This window comes from Myxine glutinosa, chromosome 1, assembly GCF_964187855.1.
Source record: "Myxine glutinosa chromosome 1, kmMyxGlut1.1, whole genome shotgun sequence".
Classification (NCBI taxonomy): Eukaryota; Metazoa; Chordata; class Myxini; order Myxiniformes; family Myxinidae; genus Myxine; species Myxine glutinosa.
The window spans coordinates 225,556,864-225,574,280 of record NC_136261.1 but is presented as its reverse complement, the minus strand read 5'-3'; the positions used below and the strand labels follow the sequence as shown (position 1 = coordinate 225,574,280).

The following is a 17,417-nucleotide window of genomic DNA, read 5'->3' as shown; positions in this document are numbered from 1 at the left end:
AAAGTTATGGATGGATTTGGACGAAACTTGTTGGACAGGTTGTGTTTGTGACAAGGAAGAATTGATTCAATTTTGGTGAAGATCCGGATCCGGATCCAGCTAGTAGACGTTTTAAGCGATTCTTCACCATTGAGTGATATGGCCAAAAATGATATATATCAGGATATCTCAAAAAGTTGTGGACAGATTTGGACGAAACTTGTTGGAGAGGTTGTGTCTCTGAAAAGGACTAATCGTTTCGATTTTGGTGAAGATCTGAATATGGATTCGGTTGCAATAATTATTTAAATTTAAAGTGATTCTTCGATCACCATTGAGAGATCGGGTGAAAAGCGATATATAACATCATATTTCAAAAAAGTTATGGACGAGTTATGAATAAAGTTGGTGGATTAGTTGGTTTGGTGACAAGAACAAGCCGATTCGATTTTGGTTCAGGTCCGAATCCAGATCCGGCCTATCAGTGGGTTGCAAAACGTAAACTGTTCACCAGACGGAGGTGTGCTCTCTACTGAGTGCTGTTCTAGTTTCTGGTAATATTTCATATTTGTGTGAAATAAAAGAATCTCTTTTTGCAGCAATGCAACATCCATGTCCGGCTCTTCACATGTTGTGTCATTTTATTACAGCTGCGGCAAGTTTCAGTGTCCTGAACACAAGCTTCACTGCCGATGGAACCAATTTGTCAAGTCCAGCAGGCGTGACAACTTGTGATTCCATAACTATCAGGGACACCTCTTCGTGGTGGTTGTACCCCCCAACGCAAGTCTGGGACCAAATCTTCCCCATTCTTCCCTGCTGCCCGGATCCTAACGTTGCTGCTTGTGGGAGTCATTCAGCACTGAAAGAAGAAGAAGACAGTAGAAAATTAATCAGATGGAAATCTAACAATGTTTCACGTGTTGTCATTTCAATACATTCCTTTCATCCTGAAGTTGCAGCTTGTGGGAGTAATGTGTTCATGCGGCACTGAAAGAGGACATTTTAAAATCAGCTGGAAATGTAACAATGTTTTACAATGTTTTTTTTTTCTTCCTGACTTTGCTTCTTGGTCTTTATAAAAAAATCGATATATATATGTTTTTGATTTGAATTTTAAATAATTTTTTGAATAAATGTTTTTTTACAATTGTTTTTTGAAGCTCTTCATACTGTATGGGTGAGGGTACTATACCGTCAGCCTAACGTCGGGCAAATGTTGGATGGGAGCATTGGCCCAACGTTGGACAAACGCCCCCTACAACGTCTGATTAACGTTGGCCCAACAGTGGGACAGCACTCCCTACATCTACAACGTCTGATTAACATTGGCGCAACAGTGGGACAGCACTCACTACAACGTCTGATTAACATTGGCCCAACGGTGGGACAGCACTTCCTACAACGTCTGATTAACATTGGGCCAACGGTGGGACAGCACTCCCTACAACGTCTGATTAACGTTGGCCCAACGCGCCAAACTAACCTCAGCACTCCCGACAACGTCTGATTAACGTTGGCCCAACGGGCCAAACTAACCTCAGCACTCCCGACAACGTCTGATTAACGTTGGCCCAACGGGCCAAACTAACCTCAGCACTCCCGACAACGTCTGATTAACGTTGGCCCAAAGGGCCAAACTAACCTCAGCACTCCCGACAACGTCTGATTAACATTGGCCCAACAGTGGGACAGCACTCCCTTCCAATGTCGACCCACCGTTGGCCCAAACGGGAAAAAATTACATCAGTCCAACCTTTTTTTGACGTTGGCCCAACGAGAGCCCAACATTGGAGCAGTAGTTCTTTTCCAACGTCTGATTAACATTGGACCAACACTTCATTCCAACGTATGATCAACATCTGTCTAACGTCGGTCCAACATTGTGCCAGCCTCCCTTCAAAGGTCGGCCCCCATATAGTGCCCTGGGACTTAACCTCGTCAGCCTGACGTCGGCTCGGCTTTAGTTTTTTACGTTGGTCCAACGACAGTGCTGATGTTGCTCCAAAGTTGGCCAAACAGTGTTGTGTTAGCTGGGTAGCTGCAGAGAGTAGAGTCATCAGCAAAGAGATAGAGAGGATTTTCCAGGGAGTCTGAGAGATCATTGATGAAGGCCAGAATAAGCACAGGGCCCAGAACACTACCTTGATGACCTCCAGCCTGAACAGGAAGGGGGAGATGAGAGAAATCCATTCAGGGCCACACGTTGACTATGTCAGGAGAGGACTCCGGGAGCCAAGCGTGGAGATCTCCATGGATACCATAGGAGGAGAGTTTGGCACAGCAGTGCCAAACACTACATCACTACATCAGAGGCACAACAGTGCCCTCATCCAACGATGTCACACCACAGCCCATGAAAGAAGAAGAATGATAATGATATTATTGTGCACGTCATGGTGGCCACAGTGGAATAGTCTGCAGCAGTGCATCTTCGTATGCATGTTAATCTGATTTATTCTTGCTTAATCATACATATTGAAAATGTTTTAGTACTGTGATTTAGCATATGCATATTTATTTGGATCGAGTATGCTCGTAAATCAGAAAAAGGAACTAATAATAATAATACGTAAATGAAGAAGAACGATGTTCTTAATGGTTACGCCTCTTTTGAAGGCCAAACTAACCTCAAGTGTTCATAATAAAAATCATAATAATACTACAATGTGAATAAAGCGGCGAGTATGGACAAAACAAAATGTGATTAGTGTAAGCAAAAGAAGAAAAAAAAAGAGTAAAATAGCTGAAGTTGCGCGGACCGTGGCCGCAGTTGCTGATTGTAACCCGTTGGATGCGGTTTCGCACGGAAAGCTTGAACACGAACGGCCTTGTCACATTCACAATTCCGGAGCCACCGAGGCACGGACCCATCCATGGCTTCCGAGAGCGATTCGGCCGATGAAGAGTTTTATGATGCCATTGAAGATGTCGCTTGTGGCGGGTATGGTGATGATAATATTACCGGGTTGGTTTTGTGACACGGCACGTACGGTACCTCACCTGCCCACATGCACCTTCAAGTCGCGTTACTTGTGGCATAGTTTGGGCGAACGATGTTTGTCGGTGACGACTTCATGATTTTGTCCATGTCGTGTCTGAGGCCTCTGCCGTGTGTGTCCCACAGGGTGTCGAACAGGAGGGTTCCCTGCACGGCCGCATCCGGGACGGTGAGTGCTTTCTGCAGACGCTTTGAATATCATGTGTAACATGACGTTGTAGTCGCAGGACCTCGGTGGAAGCACACGAGATGCACGACGAGAGCACGGCAGGTGCAGTGGAATGGAAACTTTCAGCAGCAGAACACGCATTGTACAAGTGGAGGTGTCTGCGGTGTAACATTAACACCTGGGAAAAGGTTTAGCTTATTGAAGCTTTGTAATTTTTTAAATGTGAAATATTGGAGATGAAATTGAACTTCTTCAATATTGAATTCCCATAGACTCGTGGCGACCGCAGGTCTTCAAATTCTGGTCTTTTTGCATCCTCGAGAATATTAGTGTTTATCTTTTTAATTTTTTCAATGCCTGTCATTTTATTTTCTGTATTTTGGGTCCAATCGATGATTTTGGTTTATCATGTATGATCATTTCCAAGTATCTGGTGTGTAATACTCAGACAGAAGCCATATTTGGGATTGTCGGGCAGCATGCAAAGTTTGGTTTGATTTGGTTTAGTAGTTTTTACCTCCACCACCAAAGGATGGAGGTTTTGTTTTCACCCCTGTTTGTCCGTTTGTTAACAAAATATCTCAAAACGTGGACGGATTCGGACTAAATTTGGCAGAGATGTAGCGTATGTGACGAGGACGAAATGATTAGATTTTCGTGAAGATCCAGATCCGGCTACTAGAAATTTTAAAGTTATTCTTCACCATTGGGCGATAGGGCCAAAATGATACACAGCAGCATATCTCAAAAAGTTATGGATGGATTTGGACGAAACTTGGTGAAGAGGTTGTGTGTGTGACAAGGACGAATATATTCGATTTTGGTGAAGATCTGAGTGTGGATTCGGATATGAGAATTATTTAATTTTATAAGTGATTCTTCACCATTGGGAGATGGGGCCAAAAACGATACATAGCAGGAGATCACAAAAAGTTACGGACGGATTTGGACGAACTTGGTGAAGAGGTTGTGTGTGTGTGTGAGACGAGGACAATTCGATTCGATTTTGGTGAAGATTTGAGTGTGGATTCGGATATGAGAATTATTTAATTTTTTTAGTGATTCTTCACCATTGGGAGATGGGGCCAAAAACGATACATAGCAGGAGATCTCAAAAATTTACGGACGGATTTGGACGAACTTGGTGAAGAGGTTGTGTGTGTGTGACGAGGACAATTCGATTCGATTTTGGTGAAGATTTGAGTGTGGATTCGGATATGAGAATTATTTAATTTTTTAAGTGATTCTTCACCATTGGGAGATGGGGCCAAAAACGATACATAGCAGGATATCTCAAAAAGTTATGGACGGATTTGGACGAACTTGGTGAAGAGGTTGTGTGTGTGTGACGAGGACAATTCGATTCGATTTTGGTGAAGATTTGAGTGTGGATTCGGATATGAGAATTATTTAATTTTTTAAGTGATTCTTCACCATTTGGAGATGGGGTCAAAAACGATACATAGCAGGAGATCTCAAAAAGTTATGGACGGATTTGGACGAAACTTGGTGAAAAGGTTGTGGGTGTGACAAGGACGAATATATTCGATTTTGGTGATCCGAGTGTGGATTCGGATATGAGAATTATTTAATTTCTTAAGTGATTCTTCACCATTGGGAGATGGGGCCAAAAACGATACATAGCAGGATATCTCAAAAAGTTATGGACGGATTTGGACGAAACTTGTTGGACAGGTTGTGTGTGTAACAAGGAAGAATCGATTCAATTCTGGTGAAGATCTGGATCCAACTAGTAGAATTTTTTAAGTGATTCTTCACCATTGAGTGATATGCCCAACCAGGTCTCTCGCCCCCACATGCTCTCTACTGAGTGTGCTGTTCTAGTTTTTTTTAGTTTTTGAAGCATACAGAAATAAACAAGAACAGCACATAGTAGAGTAGAGAGCATACCTCCGCCAGGCTGAACGGTTTACATTTTGTATATAATCTGCTTTTCTCCTCACCAACAAAACTCATCGACCTAGTTTTGTCACAAGTCCTCCACAATTTTTTGAGATATAGTGCTATATATCACTTTTCGCTTCTTAATGGTAAAGAATCACGAAAAATGATCGCATCCCAGGACCTCTTCCATTAAAATTACGGTTTTTTATCCTACTGATAGGCTGCATCTGGATTCGTACCTTTACCAAAATATAATCGACTTGTTCTTGTCACCAACAAAACTCATCCACCTAGTTTTTGTCCACAACTTTTTGGGATAACGTGCTATACATTGCTTTTGGCCCCATCTCTCAATGGTAAATAATCGCTTAAAATGATCGCATCTGGATCTTCAACAAAATCAAATCAATTTGTCCTTGGCACACACGCAACCTCTCCAAGAAACAGACAGATAGACAAACGGGTGAATACATAACCTCTGTCCGCCTTCGGTGGCGGAGGTCACAAACAAATGTACAAATTCACTTTTATAGTTTAGAACTAGATGAAGAATTTGATGTTCATGCCTCTGCTGATAAAGGCATTATTTTTTAGGGTTTTTCATCCGTGCTTCTGTGATAGGTTTTCGTTACTGTGATAACTCAAGAATATGGTATCAAGAGGTCAGAGGTCCTGGTCGGTAAAATTTCTGTTACTGCACTAACTTACGAACCAGTGATGGGACTTTGACCAAAGTTTGTGTAAGTATATATTATGATGCAAAGATGAACTGATTAGATTTTGGTGTCAAAGGTCAGAGGTCATGTCAGGTAAAAATGTCATACTTGAGAACAGCTGAAAGGATTTATGTCAAAGTTGGTACAAGTATGTATATTGATGTAATAATGTGGGCGGAGGCATATCGGTCGACGTCGAAGAGTGCCATTCTAGTTTTCAATGAGAAATATGGACCGATTGTATTAATAGAGCATGCAAAGGTATTATTCATTTTGTTTTCAAAAATTATATGACTGCTGGTTAATCTAAATTTGGATTGTTGCACTTTGTGTAACACACAATATTTCTGGTATTGGTTTGTTGTTGATATTGCGCTGCTTTTTATTTATTGTGTGTGTGAATCCGTTGCTTTATTGTATTGTGTGACATGTTAACAGCTTGCGGTGGATGAAAAACCTGAGCTTCAGTTCCTCAAAACATATGCTGGCAGCAAAAGTCAGGTAAGTTATTGGTTTTGCTACTCTGTTAGCCTCCAAGTCTGGGTTGGTTCTTCAAGTGATTATAAATGCACTCTGAGAGAATGATAAAAAACAAAAATATCATTTTGTAAAGGAATCTGGATTAATTGAATATCCTAAAATTGTGTTTTATGTTTATTACTGACTTGTGATCGTTTCTTTGCATATTTCAGGACAAAGCAAAAGACAATGAAAAAACGTGCAATTCTGTTAGTTTTAGAAATGTGGACAGCGAGTCGGGTTCGAGAAGAATATGTCCGACGAGGAGCCAGGAGGGTAGTTCTGTGGTTTCTGTGGCTGCTTCCGGGAGCGTGATTCAACCTGGGAAAATTATATCACCGAGGGAACTTGATGCAGTGAAAAATGAAAAAGTATTTTACGAAAATGATATTGTGAAAGCTGAAGACACCACCTTGAGCGTGAAGGGATTGGAGGCTGTTGAAATGAAGCCATGTTCGACAGACCAAGCTGAATCTTCGGTGGGCTCAAGTAAAGCTGAAGTGGTACATGTGCCCTCAAGGCAAGGCAAGTATGCTCCCTATGATCACCAAGCTCTTCAGGTCTTTGAAGAGGATTTGAAGGACACTAAACTTCCAAAAGAATGCCAAGAATCAGGAAAAAAAGAGATACCAGCAAAACCACCTCCGCCTTTACTTGGGGAACCAGACATTGTCACAAGTACAAAGCAAGGACTGCCACAAAGACCTCCGGGTCCAGGAAATGGTCCTCCACGTCGCCCTCCACCACCTCGACCATCCATGCTTCCATCTGTCACTCGTAAGCAACTCTCGTCTGATAGCAAGTCGGCAAGTTTGGAAGGTAAGACAGCTATTAAATGCCAAAAATAATCGATTTTGCAGTGTGGACAACACTATCTTGGAGACCAATGATGTCTCGGTATATGTCTTGAACTACTTGGCACCCATACCCCCACAAAGCGGGAGGTGTGTGTGTGTGTGTGTGTGTGTGTGTGTGTGTGTGTGTGTGTGTGTGTGTGTGTGTGTGTGTGTGTGTGTGTGTGTGTGTGTGTGTGTGTGTGTGTGTGTGTGTGTGTGTGTGTGTGTGTGTGTGTGTGTGTGTCCCTCCGTCCTTTATTTATTTACCATTGAGCTTCATTGTGTCTGTCTAGACTCCATGACAGTTTTACCAATTGAGCGTTTGTCGGCAAATCTTTATCTAACCTTTATTATGAGAATATGGAGAACACAAATGAATGTCATTTTTTGTGTGTCAAACAAACTGTCATTTTTGTTTAGTTTAAATTCAAAGAGAACGAGGATGAGCTTTGCATTTTGAGATACTTTGTAGTTAATACTGTGAATGAAAGGGCAGCTAATATTGAACAAACCAAAATGTTAATGTACGACCTACACATAGTGAAGATGGTGAACTTTCGTTTGCACCAAGAACATTTACACATGTGCTGATCTGGAAAAGAAAATAGGAACAAGAGGATATGTGTGGAAAATATCCCAATTATGCTGTTCACCTCGATCTATCAAGACACCTGATTGGTTGCCAGTGCAAATTTAATGTGTGTATAAATACAAGTTTGACTCGCATGACAGGACATTTTTGGTGATAAGTCCGAAAATATACAAAGTCTGTGGTGCCTCCCCCCCAAAGCCCTCTCCCTCCCACAGATCTCTCGATGTCTCCATGTCTCTCGGTCCCTGCTCTCAAATGTTGTGTTTGTGTCCTTCCCCCTCTCTCCCCATCTTGTCTACCGCTCCCGATGTTATTTGTTTTATGTGTCTGTTTGTCTTTCTGTGTGATTAATGTTCGCTCTTTCACGAGCCTCGATCTTGTATACAAAAAAAAAAAAAAAAAAAAAAAAAAAGTCAAATATACAAAGTTTTCCATACAAAGTCAGAAAATAACCTTTTTGATTGCCATTTTCATGAAAAAGTCAGTAAATGTTTATTTATGCTGCCATACATTTGCAGTAATGTTTTCGCTAACAACCAGTCAACTCCCCATGATGCCTTATGTGGTGGTGTTCACCTGCTGATACTGATTAATTTTGACTTGAAAACCGACATTATTAGCCCTCTTTGGACTTGGTCCGAAACGGGGGGCGGGGGAGGACATATGGATTAAGGTCTCGTCCGTCCACAACCATATCTTGGATATGCATCGACCGATTGGGTTCATACTTGGCACAAAGATGATACATTATGGTGTACATATGCACATCATTTTGTTTCGCAATGCAATCAAAGATGTCCGACTGGCGGCCATTTTATTTGTAAAGAAACCCGATGTTGAACACGTCCTCAACCATTTCTCGAACATGCATTTACCAATTTGTTAAAATTTGGCACACATAATGAATGATGGCTTGCATATACCCGTTATTTGTTCTCGATATCAGATCCGAGGTGGCCGACTGGCGGCCATGTTGGCCAAAATGGCCGACTAGCAGCCTTTAACACCGAAGAGCAAAATTGCTAAAACCATGGGGGCTGTGACATTTTGTCTTTTTCTCCTTGTTCTAAATTTGATAGGAAAGCAATAGTCCAATGCAAAAGAGCAAATTTTACAGAAGCCAGTGGAGATGACAAATGAGTGAACAAAGCACTAACTTGGAAAAGCAAGCAATACGAAGCCAGCACATTTCTATATTATTGCAGTTTAGCTGGAACTGGTGAACAAAATTGGAACGAGAATGGTACTCAGTAGAGAGCATACCTCCGCCAGGTGAACAGTTTACGTTTTGTATCCCAGAGTAGACCATAAAATCACAATACAGAATCACATTTAATCAAAATAATCCGTCCACAACTATTTCAGATATCCTGCTATGTATCGTTTCTGGCCCTATCTCCCAATGGTGAAGAATCACGTAAAAAATTATAAGATCCGGAGCCAGATCTTCACCAAGATTGAATCGATTCTTCCTTGTCACACACACATCCGGTTCACCATGTTTCGTCCAAATCCATCCATAACTTTTTGAGCTATCCTGCAATATGTTAGTTTTCGCCCGATCTCTCAATGGTGATGAATCACTTAAAATTAAATAATTCCCAGATCCGAATCCATATTCAGATCTTCACCAAAATCAAATCCAATCGTTCTTGTCAGACACCCAACCGATCTACCAAGTTTCGTCCAAATCCGTCCACAACTTTTTGAGATCTCCTGCTATGTATCGTTTTTGGCCCTATCCCCCAATGGTAAAGAATCACTTAAAAATTCTACTAGCCGGATCTGACTCAGGATCTTCACCAAAATCTAATCATTTCGTCCTTGTCACATACGCTACATCTCTGACAAATTTTGTCCGAATCCATCCATAACTTTTTGAGATATCTTGTTCACAAACAGACAGGGGTGAAAACACAACTTCCATCCACCTTTGGTGGTGGAGGTAACAAGTTTGGCTCATGGAGGAGCTTCAACGCATATAACGCACACATGCAGACATATGCATAAGGTAACGTTAGATTTGGACTTCAGACAAAAATAACCGTTGTGCTTGGCAGAAGTGATAACTTCCCAGGGTACCCTGCGTGCTGGTGTGCTGGTGACGCCATCTTTGAGGTTTTTCCTTTTGCACTCACCGGAGCAATTGAGGAGAATCCTCTTCCCCTTGGATGCCAATCCATTGTGTTTGTCCATGCTCTTTCCTTTAATTGCTGAATGTCGTGCAAGGAAGCAGCTCGTACCATTTTTAAAGTGCAGTATTTGGTATTGCTCGACTTGAGTCGGTATCGAACCGCTGACCTCCCAGACTCAGAGCTGACACTCTTGATGCAATACTGAACAAATCAATCTGTAAATTCACATATGATTAACTTGGGTTTTTCCCCATGTTGGTTTTACATGTGCCTATCTTAAAAAAAATAATCACATGATATGTATAGAACACCCCACAATAATGTGATTTGGCTCTATGAAATATTCTGATTGGTTGTTAGTGTAGTTTTCACATGCACACAAACCAAAAAAAGAATCATTTTCACAATCATTTTCCCCCAAAAAAGCCAGCAATTTATTTTCATGGTCAAACATTCACGGTAATGTTAGTGAAAACAAATCTTCCCATGAGGCCTTGCTTAGCTTGCCAAAATGACACGTTTGCCTGCATATAGTTATGAAATGAACTTCATCCGTTAGGCTGTGCATGCAGCATACCAAATGCTGGTGTTAATTGTCTGTGGATGCTGACAAAATTTGACTTAATGACACAAGTGGATATTGAAAGGTAAGCAATAGTACAATGCTAAAGCAAATTGTAAGGAAGCTTATGCAGTCATATTAAAGAACTAATGAAATACCACCATGGATGAATTGGGGGGCATAAAGCCAGGGCGATTTGTTTTATTATATAGACTAGCGGGTACTCATGCCCTATGGGTGGAGTACCCTTCTTGGCACACCTTTGGTGGACAATGTGCTGCGGCACATTCTTGGAAATGCATTTTATAATTTGTCATTTTTGAAAGAAGTTTTATTGATCACAATATATACTGGATACTCCATATCAGAAGATAAAGGAAATGATTTGTAATACCGGCTACTAGCAAAGGTGGCGCTATTTCCAACACACCTCATTTTTTCATTTCTGTTACACACACACACACACACACACACACACACACACACACACACACACACACGAAGGTGGATACATCGAGACCTGGGAGGGCTCCGTTCCACATTTGGAGTTGACAACCAAAGACACGCACACACATATACAGATAGTGGACAAAAAAATGGAAACATCAGGGTGCATTGGCAGTACAACATATATGCAAAGTATGGGGCTGCACATGTACGTGACTGGTTTGTGAATTATGCAAATATCTTTCCGGCAGCCTTCTCTTCTCGTTGTGTATATATAAGCGGGCTGAAGCTCAAGTTCAGTGTTAAGAACCAGCATGGCTGCAAGAGGAGACCTCAGTGACTTTGAGTGTAATTGTTGGTGCGCGTTTGGCAGGCGTCGGTGACAAAGACTGTGGAAATTGTGAACATGTTATGGTGAACTGTCTCGAAGGTGATGTGAGCCTGTGAAAGATGTCTGGGAAAGGTGTGTAACCGACAAGTGTGATGCATGGGCATTAGCAAAACGGGAGAGTAATGGCAGACAAGCTATGTGCGGAGTTCTTCGTGGGTCATGAGTACCCTGTATCGTCAAAAACAGTCAGATGGGAACTTCATACAGTGGGATACCATAGTGGGGCTGCTTTGCACAAACCACTCATAAGCACCTGGCAGTGCCTGTTTGTGGGTCCAGTGGTGCAAGGAGCATTGGCAGTGGACTGCAGAGCATTGGAGGAATGCAATATGGTCTCGTGAGTCGTCCTTCACCATGCTCTCGACAAATGGATGTGTGCACATGTGGTGACAGCCAAGGGAGCTCTGCAGCCCCGAGTTCCTGATTCCAACAATAAAATGTTCTGGCGGTTCTATAACGGTGCAGGGTGCCTTTCCTGCCATGGCCTGGGTCACCTCATTCCATTAGAAGGCAGGATTGATTCACCATGCTCTATTACCATCTTTTGAGTGATCATTTGCATCTCTTGATGCAGAATTTCTTCCCTGCAGGAGGGGTCTTTCAAGAGTGCAATGCTCCGGTCCACAGGGCAGGTGTTGTAACCGGGTGTTATGTGGACCAAGTTACCCATCTTCCATGGCTCTCCCAATTGCCGGACCTCGATTCCATAGAGCATTTGTGTGACTGTCTGGAGAGGCGCTTAAGGCAGCGGTTTCCGCCTCCAACAAACAAACCTGAATTGGAGGTCTTCCTTGTGGAAGAATGGTGCCACATTCCTGCAAGACAGTTCCAGACCCTTGTTGACTCTATACCATATCATATCCATGCTGTACTGGATGCACATGGTGGCCCAACACCCTACTAAGTGACATTGTTGGGTTTTCCTTTTTTTTTTTTTTTTGTCTACTACCTGTGTATGGACACGTGCACACATACACATCTGCTCCATTGTAGATAGATGTAGATTGGTTTCATTAACAAACCTATTATTATTTCACCAAACTTCTGTCCATCATGGTATACTTGATGTATTCTTTGGTTTGGATGCTTGATATGCAATTGGAAGTCCTTTTATATTGAAGGTACCTGTAATAAATTACTGAACATAATAATGAATTATTTATTTGTGGGGTGATGTTCATTTACTTGCCAGTTTCAAAGGAACAAGACTCGCTAAGTGGTTTGGTTAGCCCAAACACCGCTGTGGAAAACCTGGCACAGGAGCTCTGTTCATTGGATTTGGCCAGCCTTTCTGCTTCTGACCAAGTTGTCGTTGATCAGGTTGGCACAACATATTGTTCGGTAACTGCAAGTTTAAAATGGATTGTTTTGCTGAGGGAATCGATGCTTTATTATGGGATTCAATAGCACATCTTGTACTATTTATGGGAATCGGCATTTTTCAAAGTTTTTATCTCCATATAAATCAATTGTTGCTCTAGAATATTTTGTGCTGACCATCTCATTTAATATTTTGGATTAAAAAACAATGATTATGTGACACATCATTGGTATTTAAAATGTTTAATTGTTAAGAAAATTAACTTTTTTTTAGAGGAATGCGACGTTCTTCATGAACGGTCTTTAGGTCTGTTCCCATCTGAATCCTTGACTTGTTATGCAGGGAATCCTGGTTCAGATCCCATTGGCAGTCTGTTTGTCTATTGTTAATTATGTCCATGCAATTCAAATAAAAATGCATGGGTGTCCTTGTCCTGTATGTGTTTTAAGTCGAAGTGCTTTCATGAGCCTTAGATCATTGTTCCAAAAAAGAAAGTTAAGGGATCCATTCAATATTAATCCTGACTTTTTTGGTCATAGTTCTTGTTGATTGAGCTGATTACTTCATGCAGTAAAATGTGTTTTGAGAAGCAAGACTGATGTTTTTTTGGGCATTTCTTCAAATTTAATTTGAACACTATACAAGATCATTGTCGGTCCATTACATCCCATATTTGAAAAAAACATCTGGAATCTGGATTTTATTTTTGTAAATCTGTCCTATTAATGGAACTTTTTTTTGTTTTTGTTTTTTGTTATTTTTATTTGGGGATATTGCAGTAGTCAACTTAGGACAGGTAAATAAAATGGTAAAAAGATTATCCAACAGTGCACAGTTATTGAAGAGTGACTCGTACCTAACACGCCTCTCAAAGGCATTGGTGAATAAATAAAATAAAAAAACCACCTTTAGAGGCCATGTTTCCCCGCAAGCGTTGGTTGGCCTTTTTCGGGAACCGTGGTTGTTGTTGTTTTTTTTTTTGGTCCCCTTGTTGAAGCAATGTTTTACGGCCGGATGCCCTTCCTGACGCCAACCCTTTTTGCCGCCTTTAACGACAAACAGGGAATTACCAGTGAACTGGTACTCAATTAGCCGACCTCGGAAGGATGACAGGCTGAGTCAACCCCCCTGGCGTTAATTCAGCGATCGACAGGGATTCGAACCCAGGATCCTAGGATCCTAAGCCGGCACCGTAGCCGCTAGCCCAACACCAGGGTTTGGTTTACCAGGGCATTGGTGAATACATGATTTTAAATGTTTACAAGCTCCAAGATGACTGTCTGCAAGGCCATTCATAATTGTTTGGTTTGGCTGAGAGCTGCCTCGTGGCTTGGAAAGAAAAAAAACCAAAAAGGTCATTTTCGTTTCACATCTCATTCGAACAGCAGGAACACACACACACACACACACACACACAGACACAGAGACAGAGATATATATATATATATATATATATATATATATATATATATATATATATATTGTTACGGACACGACTTAGATGTTGCTTGACCGAGCGGAATGGCCGCCGTGTTCGCACAGTTTACCCGATTACACTCGAACGTTGGCCGAATCGCGCTACGCTACATCAATGAAGGAAAGGACACAACGGCTGGGATTAATGCAACGACACAAGGGGTACAGTTCTCAAGACCTCCGGAGGAGGATATAATATTGGTGATGCAGAAACGGGTAGATTACACGGTAAGAGGTAAAGCACAGCAAGATGGGCACTTAGACACAGTCTTATCTATCCCCGACAGACTACAGACAAACGGGACAAGACGGACTTACACGGGGATTGATGGCAAGGAAGGGCAGGCAGTCGATAGCTCAAGGTGCACCTTGGCTCAGGGGCAGAATCAAACGCGGTCCGGTCCAGAGATGCGGGGAGGTATTCAGCGCTTGGAGGTGGCGTCCTTTCTTCTCCAAGCTGAGGCGCATCTGACGTCACCTCCCACGTCCTGCGCATCTCAGCGGGGAGTGACACGCCCTCGGCTCGTTAGCTCCGCCCCAGATGGAATCGGTCCGCCGCTTCCATTGGGTGCGGGGGGTTACCGGGCTCCGCCCTTGACGAGGAGCTGACAGCGAGCCCCTGCGTGGTAACCCCGTCGGAGCACATGTTCAATGGCGGCTAACCAAGCCGGAATGAGGACGCACACTCCCCGCGCCGCCGCCGCTGTTGTTGTAGTTGTTGTTGTACCATGAGGAAGAGCTGCGGGGAGGTATTGGGAGGTCCTAAACTTTCTAACGGTGCCATACAATCACATTCTGGTGCAATGAAGAGTCAGAATTAATGGAAACGAGTCCTTAACTGACATAGACTAAGAATAACTAGCAAGATGTCCTATAGTTGTCTACGTGAGATGCGGTGAACCTGGGTGCGACATTTAATGGGGGAAAAAGGGGGAGGTCGGGGCTACAGAGTGTTGTTTACAGAAAATGGGACTAGGGAATGGGGGATTGGGGATAGTTGGGAAGTATTGGGGAAATAGGGGAATATTTACAAGCGGATATGGATGGAGGCCAAATCCCATATCCGCAACAATATATATATATATATATATATATATATATATATATATATATATATATATCTGCTCAGTGTTGGGCATTTCTGATTGAAGTTAGGCTTTGGTATTTCATTTGGTGTTGGAATTCGTTAATTGAAGCAAATAGTATATCTTCTATAATTCCATTGTACACCTTTTTACACACACACACACACACACACACACACACACACACACACACACACACACACACACACACACACGGCTTTATGCTCTATTAAAATTTTTGTGATGAAGTTGTCGTGTTTTGTACCAGGAACAAGAAGACTGTACAGTGGAGGCAGCTCTTCACAATTCTGCTCCTCCTGTCTCTGGCCGTCCTTGCTCTGACTCTGGGCGAGAACTCACAGACGAGGTTGGAATATTGATATCTTGTCACATATATGTCACAAACAATTTGCTGAAAGGCGAAGTGTATTTTTAGATTGAAGGCCTTTAAACCCACATCTAGTAAATGGGAAGCATAATGTGTTTCACACATGTAACATTAATACAGCATGAAGCACCTGATGTGTTTTTCTTGTTGTTTAGTTTTAATTTTAATATTTTTTTTTCATTGAGAATCTTTTTCATCACGTGTGTGTAAAAGTTCTCAACGGACAAACGTCAGATGCTTAGCATTGGATCTGCATGGAAAAAGTTATCATGCCTTTTATCAAGCGGGTAGTTTGATGTGTGTGGCACTATCTCGTAAAACAAAGATGAGTGTTCATCCCACAAAGGATAATGGTGGTTATGTTGCTGCTCAAGATGATGGTGCTGCTTTCTGTCGTGATGTCTGTTGAACCTTGGTGGGACCAAGGAGGCCAGTTGAGTGGCTGGTTGGCATGCATGAATGAATGAATGAATGATCGTTTTAAGGCCATTTTCCCCGCTAGAGCGGGGGTTAGCCTTGCGGGCCCCATGACAATCATGGTTCCCTGTTTGAGGCAATGTTTTTATGGCCGGATGCCCTTCCTGACGCCAACCCTTGATCGCCTCTTACGATGCACAGGGATACGGTGTACCTATTCTAAATCGGGGTACACACCGTGGTTGGCATGTCCAATGGAAATGAGCAGACAAGTGCAATCACTATTTCCACCAGACATTTTGCCTTCTGATTCTCCCTTTGCTTTCTTTGCTCCTCTTCAGCAATGAGTTTGCACAAGTAAAGCTAAAGCAGCTTTGTATTTTGCTCTCCAGAATATCCTGTCTATCGCAGGTCATTTATGGTGGGATTTTTGTCCCAAAATCCCCTTTATGGTGGGATTTTTGTCCCAAGTTTTGTTACTTTTGAGACATCCTTTAAGTATTTTCTCTAACGATCATATGATCTTCTGTCAGAGGTGAGCTGACCATAAAAATTGTATTCCTTTTTACTAGTGCCTAATGATCATGGAAGAGCTTGTAATTTAATGCATGAAGTACGAGGTAATTAGGAGGCATCCTTGTACTTTGACCTTGAATTGCAAGGATATTAGCAGACACAAGAGATAAAACCAGCCAGCCATGCTTCTTCCTCATTGTGGTTCACCTCTTCCGAGAAAATCCCACAAATGGCAATGAACAATTTTGCTGACCGAAAACAGAATATGAAGGTTTAATTAAATTTACCATGATGTTTTTGTGACTAAAATGAAAATGAATAATCCTAAATAACTTTAGTTTGTTCGTTTTCTGTTCATTCTTTACCCCTCCGTTGTCAAAACAGACACGTTGATGAAGGCTGCATTGGATGTGGACTTTATTGTTAATTTTGTTCATTTTAAATATCAAATCATGGCAACCAAGGCAATGGAAGCTCAAAAGTGTGAAACTTTAAAAACCCTTCATCTTGGAGTGAGTGCATGGCTTGCATTTGTACAGGAAAGTTTATCAGCCCATTACTGCCTGGTAGACCTACAATTTATTTGCGATTCACAAATTGTGCTCGTCAAGCATGAGTACTGTACAGTTGAACAAAATATGTCTGTCTGTTGCCAAGCGCTTGCCAAGCCAGCTGTTCCTTATCAACGGCTTTGAATGGAGTGCTCACTTGAATGTTTAAACCACTTGGTGAGCGCTCTACAATAAACTTGGTAAATGAACACACCCCTCCCCAATGTTCTTCAAGCCCGACCATAGATCTACTGTAATCTATATATCCCAGAGAGGAATTCCCCTTCCTGCTGCCACCGTGGGGAATGGGTGTACTTGTGTGTTAATTAAGGTGGTGTAAGAGCCACTGCATTAACGGCAGTATATTTCCGGAATTTTTGTTTTCCATGACCTTTACCACACACACACACA

General features: G+C 42.0%; 1 protein-coding gene across 1 annotated transcript in view; it reads left to right on the top strand.

Moving 5' to 3' along the window:
• The first annotated feature begins 2,553 nt into the window (after positions 1 to 2,553).
• WDR44 (WD repeat domain 44) overlaps positions 2,554 to 17,417 on the top strand; it is a 66,159-nt gene continuing 51,295 nt past the window's right edge. Inside the window, exons 1-6 of the mRNA XM_078784415.1 lie at positions 2,554 to 2,923; positions 3,107 to 3,149; positions 6,209 to 6,271; positions 6,463 to 7,108; positions 12,445 to 12,572; positions 15,403 to 15,501. Of these exons, the coding sequence (XP_078640541.1) occupies positions 2,856 to 2,923; positions 3,107 to 3,149; positions 6,209 to 6,271; positions 6,463 to 7,108; positions 12,445 to 12,572; positions 15,403 to 15,501 (1,047 nt within the window). The 5' untranslated portion in view covers positions 2,554 to 2,855. The remainder of the gene's footprint in view (positions 2,924 to 3,106; positions 3,150 to 6,208; positions 6,272 to 6,462; positions 7,109 to 12,444; positions 12,573 to 15,402; positions 15,502 to 17,417) is intronic.